Source organism: Macaca mulatta, chromosome 7 (genome assembly GCF_049350105.2).
Source record: "Macaca mulatta isolate MMU2019108-1 chromosome 7, T2T-MMU8v2.0, whole genome shotgun sequence".
NCBI lineage: Eukaryota > Metazoa > Chordata > Mammalia > Primates > Cercopithecidae > Macaca > Macaca mulatta.
The window spans coordinates 56332691-56348195 of record NC_133412.1 but is presented as its reverse complement, the minus strand read 5'-3'; the positions used below and the strand labels follow the sequence as shown (position 1 = coordinate 56348195).

At 47.2% G+C, this 15505-nt stretch overlaps 1 protein-coding gene across 8 annotated transcripts in view; it reads left to right on the top strand.

Moving 5' to 3' along the window:
- The window catches only part of ACSBG1 (acyl-CoA synthetase bubblegum family member 1), a 64848-nt gene that overhangs the window by 34870 nt on the left and 14473 nt on the right, over window positions 1-15505 (top strand). For 6 of the 8 annotated variants that reach the window (XR_013395837.1, XM_015142826.3, XM_015142825.3 and 3 more), the window contains 3 exons: window positions 5954-6174; window positions 6661-6749; window positions 7055-7175. Coding sequence is in view for 7 of the 8 variants with exons in the window: in XM_015142826.3 (XP_014998312.3) it covers window positions 5954-6174; window positions 6661-6749; window positions 7055-7175 (431 nt within the window). In the remaining variant the exon portion in view is untranslated. Of the gene's footprint in view, window positions 1-5913; window positions 6175-6660; window positions 6750-7054; window positions 7176-15505 lie in introns of all 8 variants that reach the window. The other 2 variants (XM_077940057.1, XM_077940058.1) reach the window with 2 other exon arrangements.

The window sequence follows — 15505 nt, the reverse complement described above, 5'->3', positions numbered from 1 at the left end:
AAGAGTGACAAGGGGTCCTCCAGGGCCAGGGCTCTTGTCCCTGTCAGGAAACAGCTGGGCTAATAGGAGACTGACCTTGCAGATCTATGAACCTTCCTTCCCTTCCCATGCCTCATTCCCCCCTTCCAAGAAGGATGTGAGATGACCTGACACAAAAGCACAGGCTCCATGGAAGAAGAAACAGGAAAAAGACAGAACCATGTAGCTGATGAGAGAGGAGAAATTAGGTGAAGAAATCTGTCCAAAATGTCCATCAAGATTTTAAACACTCTTTTCCCTTGATCCGGTAAACCTCCTTCTAATAATCTAAACGTAAAAAGAGAGCTGGAGGCTGGATATCACTTGAGCATCCTTCAGTGGAGAGTGGCAGAGTCAATTATGATAGGGCCCAACCGTGCAGTACGACACAGCCACACAGCATGCACACAATAGGGCAGGCATGCTAACATTAAAGATGGATGATTTGGCTAATGGCTAGGTTTGATTTGAGTCATATGATTTAAAACATACATTTGACTGGATGCAGTGACTCACACCTATAATCCCAACACTTTGGGAGGCCAAGGTAGGAAGATTGCTTGAGACTAGGAGTTCAAGACCAGCCTGGGCAACATAGCAAGACCTTGTCTCTACTAAAATTAAAAAAAAAAAAAAAAAAAAATTAGCTGGGAATGGTGGCATGCACCTATGGTCCCAGTTATTTAGGAGGCTAAGGTGGCAGGATCATTTGAGCCCAGGAATTGGGAGCTCCAATGACCTGTGATCACGCCTCCGCACTCCAGCTTGGGCAACAGAGCAAGACTTTGTCTCAAAAAAAATTAAATTAAAATTATTAAATTTATTTAAAACACACCCAGATTTCTGGTAACTTTTGGTCTCCATTCCTACTGGGTACCAAATCCTAGAGTTGAGGAGCGGCCACCCCATTTGGATGAAGTATGAATTCTTCCACCTCCACAGTCCCCTTTGGATGACAACCACTCCTTGCTGCCGCCTTGATACTGAGGCTGCATTCGGTACGATTATCATTGCCCTTGCACTGCAGCTTTTCTTTCTTTTTAAAAAACTTTACTTTTTAAATTGACAAAAATTGTACACATTTATTGTGTACAATATGCTGTTTTAAAATATGTATACATTGTGGAATGGCTAAATCGATCTAATTAGAATACACATTACTTTACATACTTCACACACCTGGCTAAATTCCCCTTGCCTTGGCCTCCCAAAGTGCTATGATTACAAGCGTGAGCCACTGCACTTGGCCTGTAGTTTTTCATATAATGCAAAAATATGGTCAGGCACAGTGGCTTATGCCTGTAATCCTAGCACTTTGGGAGGCCAAGGCTGGAGGATCATTTGAACTCGGGAGTTTGATACCAGCCTGGGCAACATGGCTAACCCCTCCGTCTCTACCAAAAATACAAAAACTTAGCTGGGCTTAGTGCTGCACACCTATGGTCTCAGCTACTCAGGAGGCTGAGATTGGAGGATCTTTTGAGCCCTGGGTGACAGAGTGAGACCCTGTCCCCCGCCGACCCCGGCAAAAAAAAAAAAAAAAAAAAAGAAAAGAAAAATATTGCACTGTTCCATGTCTCTATCAAAAGCAGAGAAACAAAAGGTGGACTCCAAGGTCCATGTGTCTCAAGGAAAGTAAGAGGGAGCTCATTTCTTCCTGGAAAAGAAGACTGCCTCTGGTTTCACTTGCAAATCCTGGGGCACTTCATTCATTTATTATGTATTACAATACATTATTTACTATGATGCTGATATACTACCCACTTGGTCCCAGGAGCATTTTGGGTTTGCTACAGGTGATTAATACATTAATAACATGACCTCCCCCCTCTGCCACCTTATTTTTCATAAAAAGCAATTGCAACAACAAAATAAAACCTAAGTCCTTGCATGTGTATTTGTAGAAAGAGGGCCTATCACTTTTTCTGTCATAGACTGCTAAATTGTTTTGTATTTCTTGGAACAAGTATGCACATTTTTGTCATTAAAAAGAGATTATAGGCCAGGCACGGTGGTTCATGCCTGTAATACCAGCACTTTGGGGGACCGAGGCAGGCAGATGACCTGAGGTCAGGAGTTCGAGACCAGCCTGGCCAACATGGCAAAACCCCATCTCTACTAAAAATACAAAAATTAGCCAGGCATGGTGGCACGCGCCTGTAATCCCAGCTACTCAGAAGGCTGAGGCGGGAGAGTTACTTGAACCCAGGAGGCAGAGGTTGCAGTGAGCCAAGATCGTGCCACTGCATTCTAGCCCGGGCGACAGAGTGAGACTTTGTCTCAAAAACAAAAAAAGAGATTATAGTGGCTGGGCATGGCGGCTCACGCCTGTCATCCCAGCACTTTGGGAGGCCAAGGCAGGCTGATCACTTGAGGCCAGGAGTTCGAGACCAGCCTGGCCAACACAGTGAAACCCTGTCTCCACCAAAAAATACAAAAAAATTAGCCAGGCATGGTGGTACATGACTGTAGTCCCAGCTACTCGGGAGGCTGAGACAGGAGAATTGCTTGAAACCAGGAGGTGGAGGTTGCAGTGAGCCGAGATAGCACCACTGCACTCCAGGCTGGTCAATATAGTGAGTGAGACTCCATGTCAAAAAAAAAAAAAAAAAGGAAAGAAAGAAAGAAAAAAGAGAGAGATTATAAATGCTCAAGTTAAAACGTTTGGCTAGGAGATCCCAAGACTCACCTCTGCTCTTCTTGGCAACCTGGGTGAACAGGTGCATACAGAGGAGCGTGAGCTTCTAGAGGTGAAAGTCACCTTTTCTCTGGTCCAGGCCTAGGAGGAATCTGCGCCAGGGGAGGGAAGAGAAGTAATAACCACTGAGCGGCAACTGGATGCCAGGCCCTGGGCATGCTCTGAGGGCCATTGCACAGGACCCTTGCACCACTTTGTGGGGGGTCAACATTCTCTCTCTATATATATATTTTTGACAGAGTCTTGCTCTATCACCCAGGCTGGAGGGCAGCGGTGTGATCTCAGCTCACTGCAACCTCCACCTCCCAGGTTCAAGCAATTCTCATGCCTCAACTTCCCAAGTAGTTGGGATTACAGGTGTGCACCACCATGACCAGCAAATTTTTGTATTTTTAGTAGAGACAGGGTTTCACCATGTTGCTGAGGCTGGTCTTTAACTCCTGGCCTCAAGCGATCTGCTCGCTTCAGCCTCCCAAAGTGCTAGGATTATAGGCATGAGCCACCATGCCCGGCCCTCTGTGTTTTTCTTAAGTAGCTTTATTGAGCTATAACTTATATGCCATGAAATTTACCCATTTTAAGTGCACAATTTGATTATTTTTAGCAAGTTTACGGAGTTGCAAAACATCCCCACAATCCAATGTTGGGACATTGCCATCACCCCAAAAAGATCTCCTGTGCTTATTCCATGGTCACTCCCCACTCCCACCTCTAGCCTGGGGCAACCACTAATCTGCTACTATCTTTTCTGCCTTTCCTTTTTCGTACCTGGCTTCTTTCATTGAACATGTTTTTGAGTTTCATCCATGTTGTAGCCTCTATCCGTACTTTATTCCTTTTTTATCTATTTTTAATTTATTATTTAATTTGATTTTTTTTTTTTTTTGAGTCAGAGTCTCACTCTGTTGCCCAGGCTGGAGTGCAGTGGTGCGATCATGGCTCACTGCAGCCTTGACCTCCCACACTCAAACGATCCTCCCACCTCAGCCTCCCAAGTAGCTGGGAATACAGGCACACACCACCATGCCCTGCTAATTTTTATTTTTTGAAGAGATGGGGTCTCACTATGTTGCCCTGGCTGGTCTTGAACTCCTGGGCTCAAGTGATCCGCCCGCCTTGGTGTCCTCATGTGTTTACAGGTGTGAGCCACTGCCCCAGGTCACTTTGGTCCTTTTCAGAGCTGAATAGCATGCTACTCTCTGACCACATTTTGTTTTTCACTTACAAGTCAGTGGACATTTGGATTGTTTCAATTTTTTGACTCATAAACAATGCTGTGAAGAACATCCATATGTAAGTCTTCGTGGGGGACATGTGTTTTTATTTCTCTTGGGGAGATACCTAAGAGTGCAGTTGCTGGATCGCGCTGTAGTTTTATGTTTAACTCTTTAAGAAACTGCTAACCTGTTTTCCTACATGGCTGTACCATCTCATTCCCACCAGCACTGTATGAGGGCTTCTGTGTCCCCATGTCCTCGCCAACCCCTCACATTTGCAGGTGATGAAGATGCGGCTGACAGAACGGTTTGTTAGGTCAAACAGCACACAGAGGCAAAATTAAGGTTTTTGAACCCAGGTGTACCTGACTTTCTGGTCTGGGCATGGACTTTAGCAAAATGCAACAGTTAGAGGCTCTGAAGAGGCAGATCAGCAGGATCCACCATGCTGGCATCCCGGGATATGGGGCAAGGCTTGGAGAGGGCTGAGGAGTGATTGGACAGGGCTCAGTAGCCCTTGACTCACGCCACTACTTGAGGGCTCGGGGCTCCTGCATGGCCAGTGGCAGAGGCGTTCATCCCAGGAGGTCTTGGCCTCTGCCATACATAAGATCTTCTCTCTGGCACCCTCCCCTGCCCCGCCTGCATTTCCTGCAGGCTGCCATGTATCCCGTTTGGGTCTGGATATGTCCTTGTCATCCCCACTTCTGGTGCTCCACAGGAGGAGGAATGGGCTTTCCTGTCCCAGCCCCCAGATCTTTACCTCTTTCTGCCAACCTCAGAGTCTGCATGCAACCTAAGAGTGTCAAAGAGGAGGAACAAGCTCATCTTGTTCATCTGTCTGCCTCAGGGAAGGACCGGTGACAGGACAATGGGCGAGGTGGGTCTGGCCAGCAGGTGGCAGAGCAGCCCACGTGTCCTGGCCAGCCCTCATCCCTTCCCACCATCATCATGGAACCACCACCTTTGCCCCAAGGAAAGGAGGTCTCACGGGACCAAAAGGTCCAGACCACCCATTCAAGCTTCGTTTGCAAATTTGGAAAAAAAGAGGAAGAAGGAAAACGTGCATTTATGGAGCACCAGCCATAGGTCAAAGCTTCTTCATATACACCCTTTCTCTTGATTCTCATGTCCACCCTGAGAACTGAGTCCTCATCTTTCCCCTGAAACCGATTCAGTGGTTCAGTGGCTTGCCCAAGTCTTGCATACTAAGTAGTAAACCTCTGTTCCCACCCACCACACACGGAGTAAGCCTCTGACTCTTAAAGGCGGGGTGGTACCCCTGACAATGTCCTAAGTGTGAGCTGTGGCATCAGGTACACCTAAATTCAAATCCTGACCCTGCACTTTCTCGATGTGTGATCTTGGGTACATGACTGAAACTCTCTGAGTTGCAGCTGCCCCATCTGTGCAATGGAGCTCTCCAAACCCATGCTGTGAAGACTAAATGAGACACCTCATTTGTGAGGGAGAGTGAGCAAAGACTGTTGTTATTTTCCGAGACTGGGAGACTGGAGAGCAGGGCTGATGGTTTTCAGGCTCCTCCAGACTCTCGAGAGGGTCGTTCTCTTTGGTGCTTTGACCTTCTGTCTAGTTGGGTCTGTCCCCAGCCGGTTCACAGGAGGGCAGGGAAAGCCAGACACCCTGAAGGAGATCTGGAGTTCTGGAGATCTGACAGTTCCACTGTCCAACCTTGGGAGGCAAATTCCAGCTGGGATAAAAGAAGGAACAGAGTGTCTAGGACTTCCGTCTTTCCTCCAGTTATTTCCTCTCATCTTCTTTGCTGCATCCCTAAACTTTGCTCTTCCTTCAAGGCTGAGTCAGACCTCCTCCTCTAGGCGGTCTCCCAGCCTACCCCAGCCTACCCCAGCCTACCCTTGCCTGCCAGCCTCAAGGCCCAGTATCCAAGGCATTTTCAGCACCAGAAGGGCTGCGAGCTCCGCCCAGGGCAGGACGAGGGTCCCCTGGGGAAAACCTCAGGCTGGCGTGATCCAAGCTGTGGTCTCCCCCCACCCCGCAGAGGAGGCACTGTGGACGACTCGGGCCGATGGGCGAGTGCGCCTACGCATAGACCCCAGCTGCCCACAGCTTCCCTACACTGTGCATCGGATGTTCTACGAGGCCCTGGACAAGTACGGGGACTTCAGCGCTCTGGGTTTCAAGTGCCAGGACAAGTGGGAGCACATCTCCTACTCCCAATACTACCTGCTCGCCCGCAGAGCCGCCAAGGGCTTCCTGAAGGTAAGGGGGCCCTTCATGGCAAGGCCTTGCCCCTCCCCAGATGTGCCTGCCAGCTCTGGGCCTCACAGGCCTCCTCTCCAACTGCCCACTGGGCAAGGCTCTTAGGAACAATAACTATAAAAGCCATCACTGTGCGTGGAGCTGATACTCCACGCTGGGCCGCGTACTAAGCTTTTATTTGCTGAGCCCCTATCATGTGCCAAGCACTTGATACTCACTTTTCATTTGTGATCACATTCAGGGCAGGCTGGAAGTCCAGTGTGCTGGGCTGAGGGACCAGACAGACTCCTTGGGAAGGCCTTGGGAGGGGCAGGGAGGGCTGTTCAGTGACCAACCCCTTCTCCTCCAAGGAGATTCTCTGACTGAGGGGACCCTGGGAGGGTGGAGCCTGCAGGGTCCCCTGCAGTCTCGGTGGGGGCTCTGAGAGGGGCATGAGGGTCCCAGTCCCTGCCTGGCTGACCTGGCCTGTCTGCCTTTGGCCTGGAGCTCGGCCTGGAGCGGGCCCACAGTGTGGCCATCCTCGGCTTCAACTCCCCGGAGTGGTTCTTCTCGGCAGTGGGCACAGTATTTGCAGGGTGAGTGGCGGGGGCAGGGACGGGGTCTCCAGTGGGTTGGCGGTGGGTAGAGGGTAGGGGAGGGTCCTTATCTCTTTTTAGTAGCCCCCACCCATTCCCCACCATCATGCCTCCTCCCTGGGGCCTTCTGGTGGACCTGCATCTGGCGCCCTCTCTGCAGGGGCAGAGGTGTTGAGGTGCCTTGGGAGCCCCTCCTGCCAGGCTATGGGAGCTCTCTGGGTCTGGGGGCTACAGATGTGGGGGTGGGGGAAGGGGGTGGCCCCTCTGCACCTCCCCTAAGGTGAATCTTCCTGGGTCTCCTACAGTGGCATCGTCACCGGCATCTACACCACCAGCTCCCCCGAGGCCTGCCAGTACATCGCTTATGACTGCTGCGCCAATGTCATCATGGTCGACACGCAGAAGCAGCTGGAAAAGATCCTGAAGGTTTGGGGAAGGGGCAGTGGGCATGCGGTCAGAGGCTGGGTATCTCCATGCGCCTTCACTTCAACTCACACGGGACCTTCCTGCCCTCCATCCAGAGTGTCCTCATCCTCAACAGCAACCCTCTAACTCACACACAGCAAGCAAGGCAGGGCAACAGCTATTTATCCATTTGACAGGCAAGGAAATGGAGGCTCAAGGGACATGCCCCAGAAGTGGTGATAAAGCCTTGGATAGGACTCCTGTCCAGCCACGGCCTCCCAAGGCTTTCTCTTTGGGACAGGATCTCCCCTAAGGGAGAGCAAGAGCTGTGGGGGCCGGGGTCCTCTGGCAGTGGAAGGGTTATGTGCAGGTGAGTGGCTTAGGGCTCTGACATCTTGAGCACTCGAGTCTAGATGAGAAACGGGGTGATGGGGGTGGCGAGGGCTGCCACAGGGTGAGGGTTGAGCCAAGTCAGAGACAGTGAGGGCAGAGCAGGAGCTCAGAGTGCCTCTAGAGCCAGCAGGGTCTTTTCCGGAGTGTTGATGATGCCTCCTGATCTAAGGCCCACCCCTAACTGGCTCTGTCCCCTCATGCACCATACTGGGGTGTGGTAGTCTGGGGACACCTCTGTGTCTCAGCTGAACCCAACAGGCTTTGAGGCGTTCAAGGGCTCCCTGCATCCCAAAGGAGGCCCCAGAGACTGACTTGTTGGCTTGCCTCTGATTCTGGAGATGTCACCTGGGCCACAGCTTCCATCTGTACCTGAGGGTGGGACAAATGGTCTCCAACCTTCCATGACTATGGGATCTGGATCCCCAGAGGTGCCAGAGCAGATGCCTACCCTCATTTCTAGTGGAGAAGTTTCCTGAAGCCTGAAAGAGAAAAGCAAGCGGGGCCAGTGGTTCCCAGCAGGGCAGTGCCAGAATCCTTGGGGGAGACCCAGGCTGCAGCCCAGACCCTTGAGGCAGAACCTCTTGGAGGGCTTTGTGACTTTGAAAATAGCCAAATCAGAGTGACTTTGAAAATAGCCTCAGCTGAGGCTGTGGGCAGCCCAGGCCAAGAATTTCTGGCTCACAGCAAAATAAAATGAAGCCCCAGGAAGACCTCAGAGCTGCCCTGGCTGGATGAACAAAGGCCTCTGAGCAGGGTTTAAACCCAGAGGTGGTGTAGAGAAGCAGGTGAACACACACGCTTGGGCTGGACCTGCCAGAGCTCAAATGCAGTGTGGCCTAGGGGAGGATGGTGACAGGCGCAGAGGTCAACTGGAAGGGCTGGTGTAAAGGTAACTCTTAGACCAGCGTCTGGCTCTTGGTGGGCGCCTGCGTTCATTTGCCAAGGCTACTGGAACGGGGTGGCTTCTGGGGTTGGCTGGCGATCTTTGTGCTCCTTGGCTTGTAGACACATCACCCAGGCCTCTACCTTCATCCTCACCTGGCATTCTCCCAGTGTCTTCACGTTGTCGTCCTTCTGTATCTGTCTCTATGTCCCAATTTCCCATTTCTATCAGGACACCAGGAATATTGGATTCGAGCCCACCTTAATGACTTTGTTTTAATTTCATTATCTCCATAAAGACCCTGTCTCCAAATAAGGTCACACTTAGAGGTACCAGGGGTGAGGACTTTGGGATATCTCTTTGTGGGGATGGGGACACAATTCCAGCCATGGCAGCACCATATAAGTGCTTTTAAATCATCATGTTGTCATAGTCTTCACTTGTAAGACAAGAAAGAAAGGGGTTCTGTCTAAGACTTAGGGAGTTTTCAGAACCTGGAGGGACTGGAAAAGGCATTCCATCCAACACCTACCCTCTGTCCATTTCACACATGAAGAAACAGACCCAGAGTGGAAAAGGAGAGTCCCAGGTGGTGGCACCACAGCCCACAGTAGCAGTGGATAGAAACTGTTCATGGCACACTGGCTCCACTGAGTGCCCTGCAGACATTGCAGCAGCCCGAGAGATGGGTCTTCTCACTCATTTTACAGGCAAGGAAACCAAGGGCCAGAGCAGTGAAGTATGGCTTCCATCCCTGGCAGGTGGCAGTTGAGTGACTCTGTGCTGCAGCTTCTTAAGAGGACGCCATAAGAACCATTTGTGAGAGAAATCAAGGGGACCACATCTCTCCACAAAGTATCATTTATGGAGAGCTTATAAAGTGCCAGAGCCTGCTCTGAATACCCTAAATCAGCAACTGAGGCAGAGCGAGCCCCTCCTCTTCCAGCGAGGACAAGAAGGAAATATATAGCTGTGGCCAGCTCCTTACAGCCCTTGGAGGCCAGAGGCACTGTGAGACAAGGCTGAGGGAGGCCCCCACTCCCATTAATGTCTGGGCTGGGAATGTCAGCAACCTTAGGGTTTCAACCCTCAGCCTATGGCAGCAGGGCTGGCTTCAAAGGGGTGTGGCCCATGCTTCACCTCACACAAAGTCCGAGTTTACGAAATTCTCTTTCTTTTCCTTCCTTCTCTTCTCTTCTCCTCTCCTCTCCTCTCCTTTCCTCTCTTTTCTCTTCTTTTCTTTTCTTTTTCTTTTTTCTTTTCTTTTCTTTCTGGCAGAGTCTCACTGTGCCACCCAGGCTAAAGTGAAGTAGCTCAATCATAGCTCACTGCAGCCTTGGTATCCTGGGCTCAAGTGATCCTCTCACCTCAGCCTCCCAAGTAGCTGGAACTACAGGCATGGGGCTCTACACCTGGCTAATTTTGTGTAGAGATGAGGTCTTGCTCTGTTGCCCAGGCTGGTCTCAAACACCTGGCTTCAAGCAATCCTGTCTTAGCCTCCCAAAGTGCTGGGCTTACAGGCATGAACCACCTCACCCAGCCTTGAAACTCTTAATAAGGTTTGAACAAGGGGTCCCACATTTGCATTTTGCACCTGGCCAGTTCTGCCTTCGGGTTCCAGACCCCTCCAAGGGTTTGCTCCAATCCATGAGAGTGTACCCAGTTTTATCCCATTTTAGGATTATTTTGAAACCCCTTTTTTAAATGGGCACTTGGGCCTACTTGTGTTTTACTCAGAAGGATGTATCAAATGGGCCCACTTCATGAATGAGGGGCTTGTCTTGCCTCCGTGGGGGATCCTTTTCTGTCTCAGCTCCTTTTGACCTTGTGTTTTCAGGATCTCGCATTCTGAACATCTCCATCCTGTCTGACTTGAATCAATACTTGAGATTGGTTTGGATTATGCCACCTAAGATGAATTGCTCAGAGAGAATGAGAAGCGCCTTCTCCTTTGGCTCCTGGCAGGGATGCTCTGTCGCTGGCCCTTCCAGGCACCTTGGCCTTGCTGTGACTCAATTTCTTCAGGTTTGGCGGCTTCATAGACCCCCGTGACGTGGAGGCAAAGGGGTCATTGGACTAGTTCCTGAGCTCCACTCCTCACAGCCCCACCGAAGCACTGATCCAGCCTCTCCCAGGACAGGCTTAAGATTTGCTTGAGGGCCGGGCTGGCAGATGCCTGAGCTACCTGTACCACTTGTACCCAGTAGTCATCCCTTCTCAGCCTCACCTGAGGGAGTCACACTGGCCCCACCATTCCCTCTCTTATCAGAATCCGGGGTAGGAAGGGTGGAAGACATTAAAAAGCCTCCCCACCCAGCAGGTTTTGCCAGGCCCCTCAGGGAGGCCAACCCCCTGTGTAAGTTGTTGGTCTAATCCAAATACCATCTCCCATTCCCATTTTGCAGTTGAAGAAACTGAGGTCCAGAGTTAGGAAATGACCACCCCAGGTCAATATTTAAAAGAAAGCTTGGTTTTTTAAATGTTTGAGACAAAGTCTCACTTTGTCACCAAGGCTGGAGTGCAGTAGCATGATCATGGCTCACTGCAGCCTCGACCTCCTGGACTCAAGCAATCCTCCCACCTCAGCCTCCTGAGTAGCTGGGACAACAGGTGCCTGCAGCACCATTCCTGGCTAACTTTTGTACTTTTTCTTTAGAGAGACAGGGTCTCACTATGTTGCCCAGGCTGGTCTCAAAATTCTGGCTCAAGCAATCCAAAATCCTGGAATTACAGGCATGAGACACCATGCTTGGTAATATGGTTAGGCTTTGTGTCTCCACCCAAATCTCATCTTGAATTGTAATCTCCAGATATTTAGGGAGCGACCTGGTGGGAAGTGATTGGATTATGGGGGTGGTTCCCCCGTACTGTTCTCATGATAGTGAGTGAATTCTCATGAGATCTGATGACTTTATAAATGGTAGTTTTTCCTGCACTAATACACACTCGCTCTCTTTCTCCTATCGCCATGTAAGACATGCTCACTTCCCCTTCTGCCATGATTGTAAGTTTTCTGAGGCTTCCCCAGCCATGCAGAACTGTGAGCCAATTAAACCTCTTTTCTTTGTAAATTACCCAGTCTTGGCCAGTATCTTTATAGCAGTGTGAGAACATACTAATACACCTGGCATAAAATAAAATTTGTATTATGAAAGTTTTCAAACAAAAAAGTAGAGAGAATCCCCATATATCTATCATCAGATCCAATCATTGTCAATGTGTTTTCATCACACTTGCTTCTTCAATTCACCTTTTTGCTGAAGTGTGTGAAGGAAAATCTCTGATATCATGTCACTTCATTATCTGAATACTTTAATATGCATCTCTAAAAAATATGAAATAAGCTCTTTCTCAAATAAGCTCTGTAACTTTATCACACCTAGCACAAGTAAAATAATTCTATCATATCATCTAATACACATATGATGTCTGTTTTCCAATTTTTTGTTGTATTAGACACATATGACATAAAAACATACCATCTTAACCATTTTTAAGTGTCCAGTGGTAAGTGCATTCAGATTGTTGTACAATCTCCACCACCATTCATCTCCAGAACTCTTGTCATCTTACAAAACTGAAATGTTGTACTCATTAAACAACTCCCTATTCCCTCCTGGCAACCATCATTCTACTTTCTGTCTCTATACCCACGATGTCATCGCATCATTGGTTTATTTGAATCAGGATCTAAACCAGGCCCACGTGTTGCATGTGGTGGTGTCTCTTAAGTGTCTTCTAATTTAGAACAAAGCTCTACCCTTGACCAGTGTGGTCCCCAAATTAGCATCATCTGGGAACTTAGAAATGCAAATTCTCAGGCTTCACCCCAGTCTTACTGAATTATAAACTTAGTGTGGTTGTGCCCAGCATTCACATTTAACAAGCCCTCTGGCGATTCTGACGCACATTCAGGTGTGAGAACTTCTGCCATAGACCCTGCAGTAACTAGGCAAGTCATCTTGTACAGGGTCTCATGTTCTGTGGTTGTCTGACTGCTTGCTTTTGCTATCAATTAACTTGTCCCTCTAACTTCTGTATTTCCTGTTAGATCTAAAGGCTTGATGCATTTCAGATTGGACTTTTTTGGCAAGAACACCCCATAGGTGGTACCATGTCCTTCATAGAGCACCTATGCTCAAGAGGCACATGATGATAGGCAGTACCACTTTCAGTGATGTTGGGCTTCAGGTCATGACCACCTTCTCTTCTTCCACTGTGAAATTCCCCATCAACCTTTCTCCTAATGGTTTTAGCATCCCTTGATGATGTTTGCCTGAATTAATTATTTTATTAGGGGTAGCAAAATATTGATTTTCTAATTCATTGGCTGGAATTCTCCAAAGAAAGTACTTTCCCTCATTACCTGGGGCTCTTTGGTACTTGAGACACTCTGTTTGTACAGAGTAGGTGTGATAGAATAATGATCAATTTTAGTGAATGTTCCATGCATATTTGAAAGAATGTGTACTCTGCAGTTGTTGGCTAGAAGGTTCTACAAATGTTAATTAAATCAAGTTGGTTGATAGTGTTTTAATTTTGTCTTCCGTGTCTCTGTTGATTTTCTGTCTTCTTGCTCTATCAAATACTAAGAAAGGGAATGTGGAAATCTCCAATTATTATTGTAGACTTATCTATTTTTCCTTCCAGTTCTATTAGGTTTTGCTTTATGTATTTTGGAGCTCTGTTATTAGGCATATACATGTTTAGATTATTATGTTTTCTTGATAAATTAACCCTTTATCATTAAGAAATGTCCCTCCTTATCCCTGGTAATAATTCTTGTTCCAAAACTACTGTGCCTCAAATTAATGTAGGCACTCCAGGTTTCTGATAATTAATGTTTGCATGTATATATTTTTGTATTCTTTTAATTTTAACCTATCTGTGTCTTTATATTTAAAGTGAGTTTCTCATAGACAGCACATAGTTGAGTCTTGCCTTTTATCCAATCTGACAAAATTATGTATAAATCCACCATTTGGCTATTTTTTTATTTGTCCCATCTATTCTTTGTCCCTTTTCTTTTCTTTCCTGACTTTTTTGCATTTTTTATCTTGTTTTGCTTTGGTATTCCATTTGATCTCCACTGGCTTATTAGTTATCCTTTATTACTATATCAGTGTTTGCTTTGATTTTACAATGTGCATCTTTAACTTATCACAGTGTACTCTCAAATATAGCAGTTCCCATGAAATGTGGAACCGTACAACAGTATACTTCCACTTCCCCTCCCATCCTTTCAGCTGTTGTCATCCATTTTACTTCTATAGAGGTTATAAACCCCACAAACATTGTTATTACTCTTGCTTTCAACAGTTGAGTATCTTTCTTTCTTTTTTCTTTTTTTTTTAAGACAGGGTCTCACTCTGTCACCCAGACTGGAGTACAATGGTGCAATCATGGCTCACTGCAGCCTCAACCTCCTGGGCTCAAGCAATCCTCCCACCTCAGCCTCCCAAGTAGCCGGGACTACGGCCATGTGAGGCTGCAGTGAGCCGTGATTGCAACACTACACTCCAGCCTGGGTGACAGAGTTAGACCCTGTCTTAAAAACAAAAAAAAAAAAAAAAGAAAAAGAAAAAGAAATAATGAAAGACACTCAACTGTTGAAATCAAGAGTAATACCAATGTATTGTGGGGTTTATAACCTCTATAGAAGTAAAATGGATGACAACAGCTGAATTTTTGTATTTTTTGTAGAGACAGAGTCTTGCTATGTTACCCAGGCTGGTCTCAAATTCCTGGGCTCAAGCAATTTGCCTACCTCGGCCTCCCAAAGTACTAATATTACAGGCATGAGCCACTGCACCCAGCCCAGATGGGTATCTTTCAGAGAAATTTTTAAAGAAGGAAATAATATGTTTCATATTTACCCACATTTTTTGCCATTTCTGATACTCTGTCTTCCTTTATGTAGATCCAAGTTTTTATCTGATATCATCTTTTCAGCCTTAAGAACTTTTCTTTAATATTTCTTATAGTACGGGTCTGATGGCAATACATTCTCTCAGCTTGTCTTTGTCTGAAAAGGTGCTTGTTTTTCTGCTCATTTTTTAAGAGTCATTTTATCTGATTTAGATTTATGGGTTCACAGGGCTTTTTTTTTTTTTTTCTTTCAGCACTTTAAAGATTTCATTTCAATGTTTTCCATTTGCATCTGGTTTTTTTTTTGAGACGGAGTCTTGCTCTATCACTCAGGCTGGAGTGCGGTGGCATGATCTCGGTTCACTGCAACCTCCGCCTCTTGGGTTCACACCATTCTCCTGCCTCATCCTCCCGAGTAGCTGGGACTACAGGCGCCCACCACCACGCCCAGCTAATTTTTTGTATTTTTTAGTAGAGACGGGGTTTCACCGTGTTAGCCAGGATGGTCTCAATCTCCTGACCTCACGATTGCCTGCCTCGGCCTCCCAAAGTGCTGGGATTACAGGCGTGAGCCACTGCACCCAGCCCATTTACATCATTTCTAACAAGAAGTCTGTGATATCTTATTTTCGTTCCTCTCCACATAGTGTTTTGTTTTTCTGGCTGCTTTTAAGATTTTTTTCCTTTTTCGCTGATTTTCAGCAATTTGGTTATGTTGTATCTTAAGGTGGTTTTCTTTGTGTTTATTCTGCTCAGGAGTCATTGAGCTTCTGAAATTGGTGGATTTACAGTTTTAATCCACCAATTTAAATTTGAAAATTTCTCAGACTGTTTTTCAATTAAAACAATTTTCTGGGACTCCAATTACATGTATGTTTGATTTCTTGATATTGTCCCACAGGCAATTTTTTTCCTTTTTTTTCTCTCTGAACTTTATTTTGAGACTATGTTTAAGGCTTTTTAGGCCAGGCGTTTAGATAGCCTTTACTTTAATGCCAATTTAGCCCCATCACTAAGACGTGACCCTTCTGGGTCTCTGCTTAATGACTGATGGGGTCCCTCCATGCTGGTGGGAGAAAACGAGCAATTCCTACATCAGCCGCTGTTTGACTTCCAGCCCTGGTCATTGGTCTTCCTCCAGCTTCACGGAGTTTCACCCTACGCATGTGCAGATGGAGAGCCAATCAAAGACCCTAAAATAATTTCT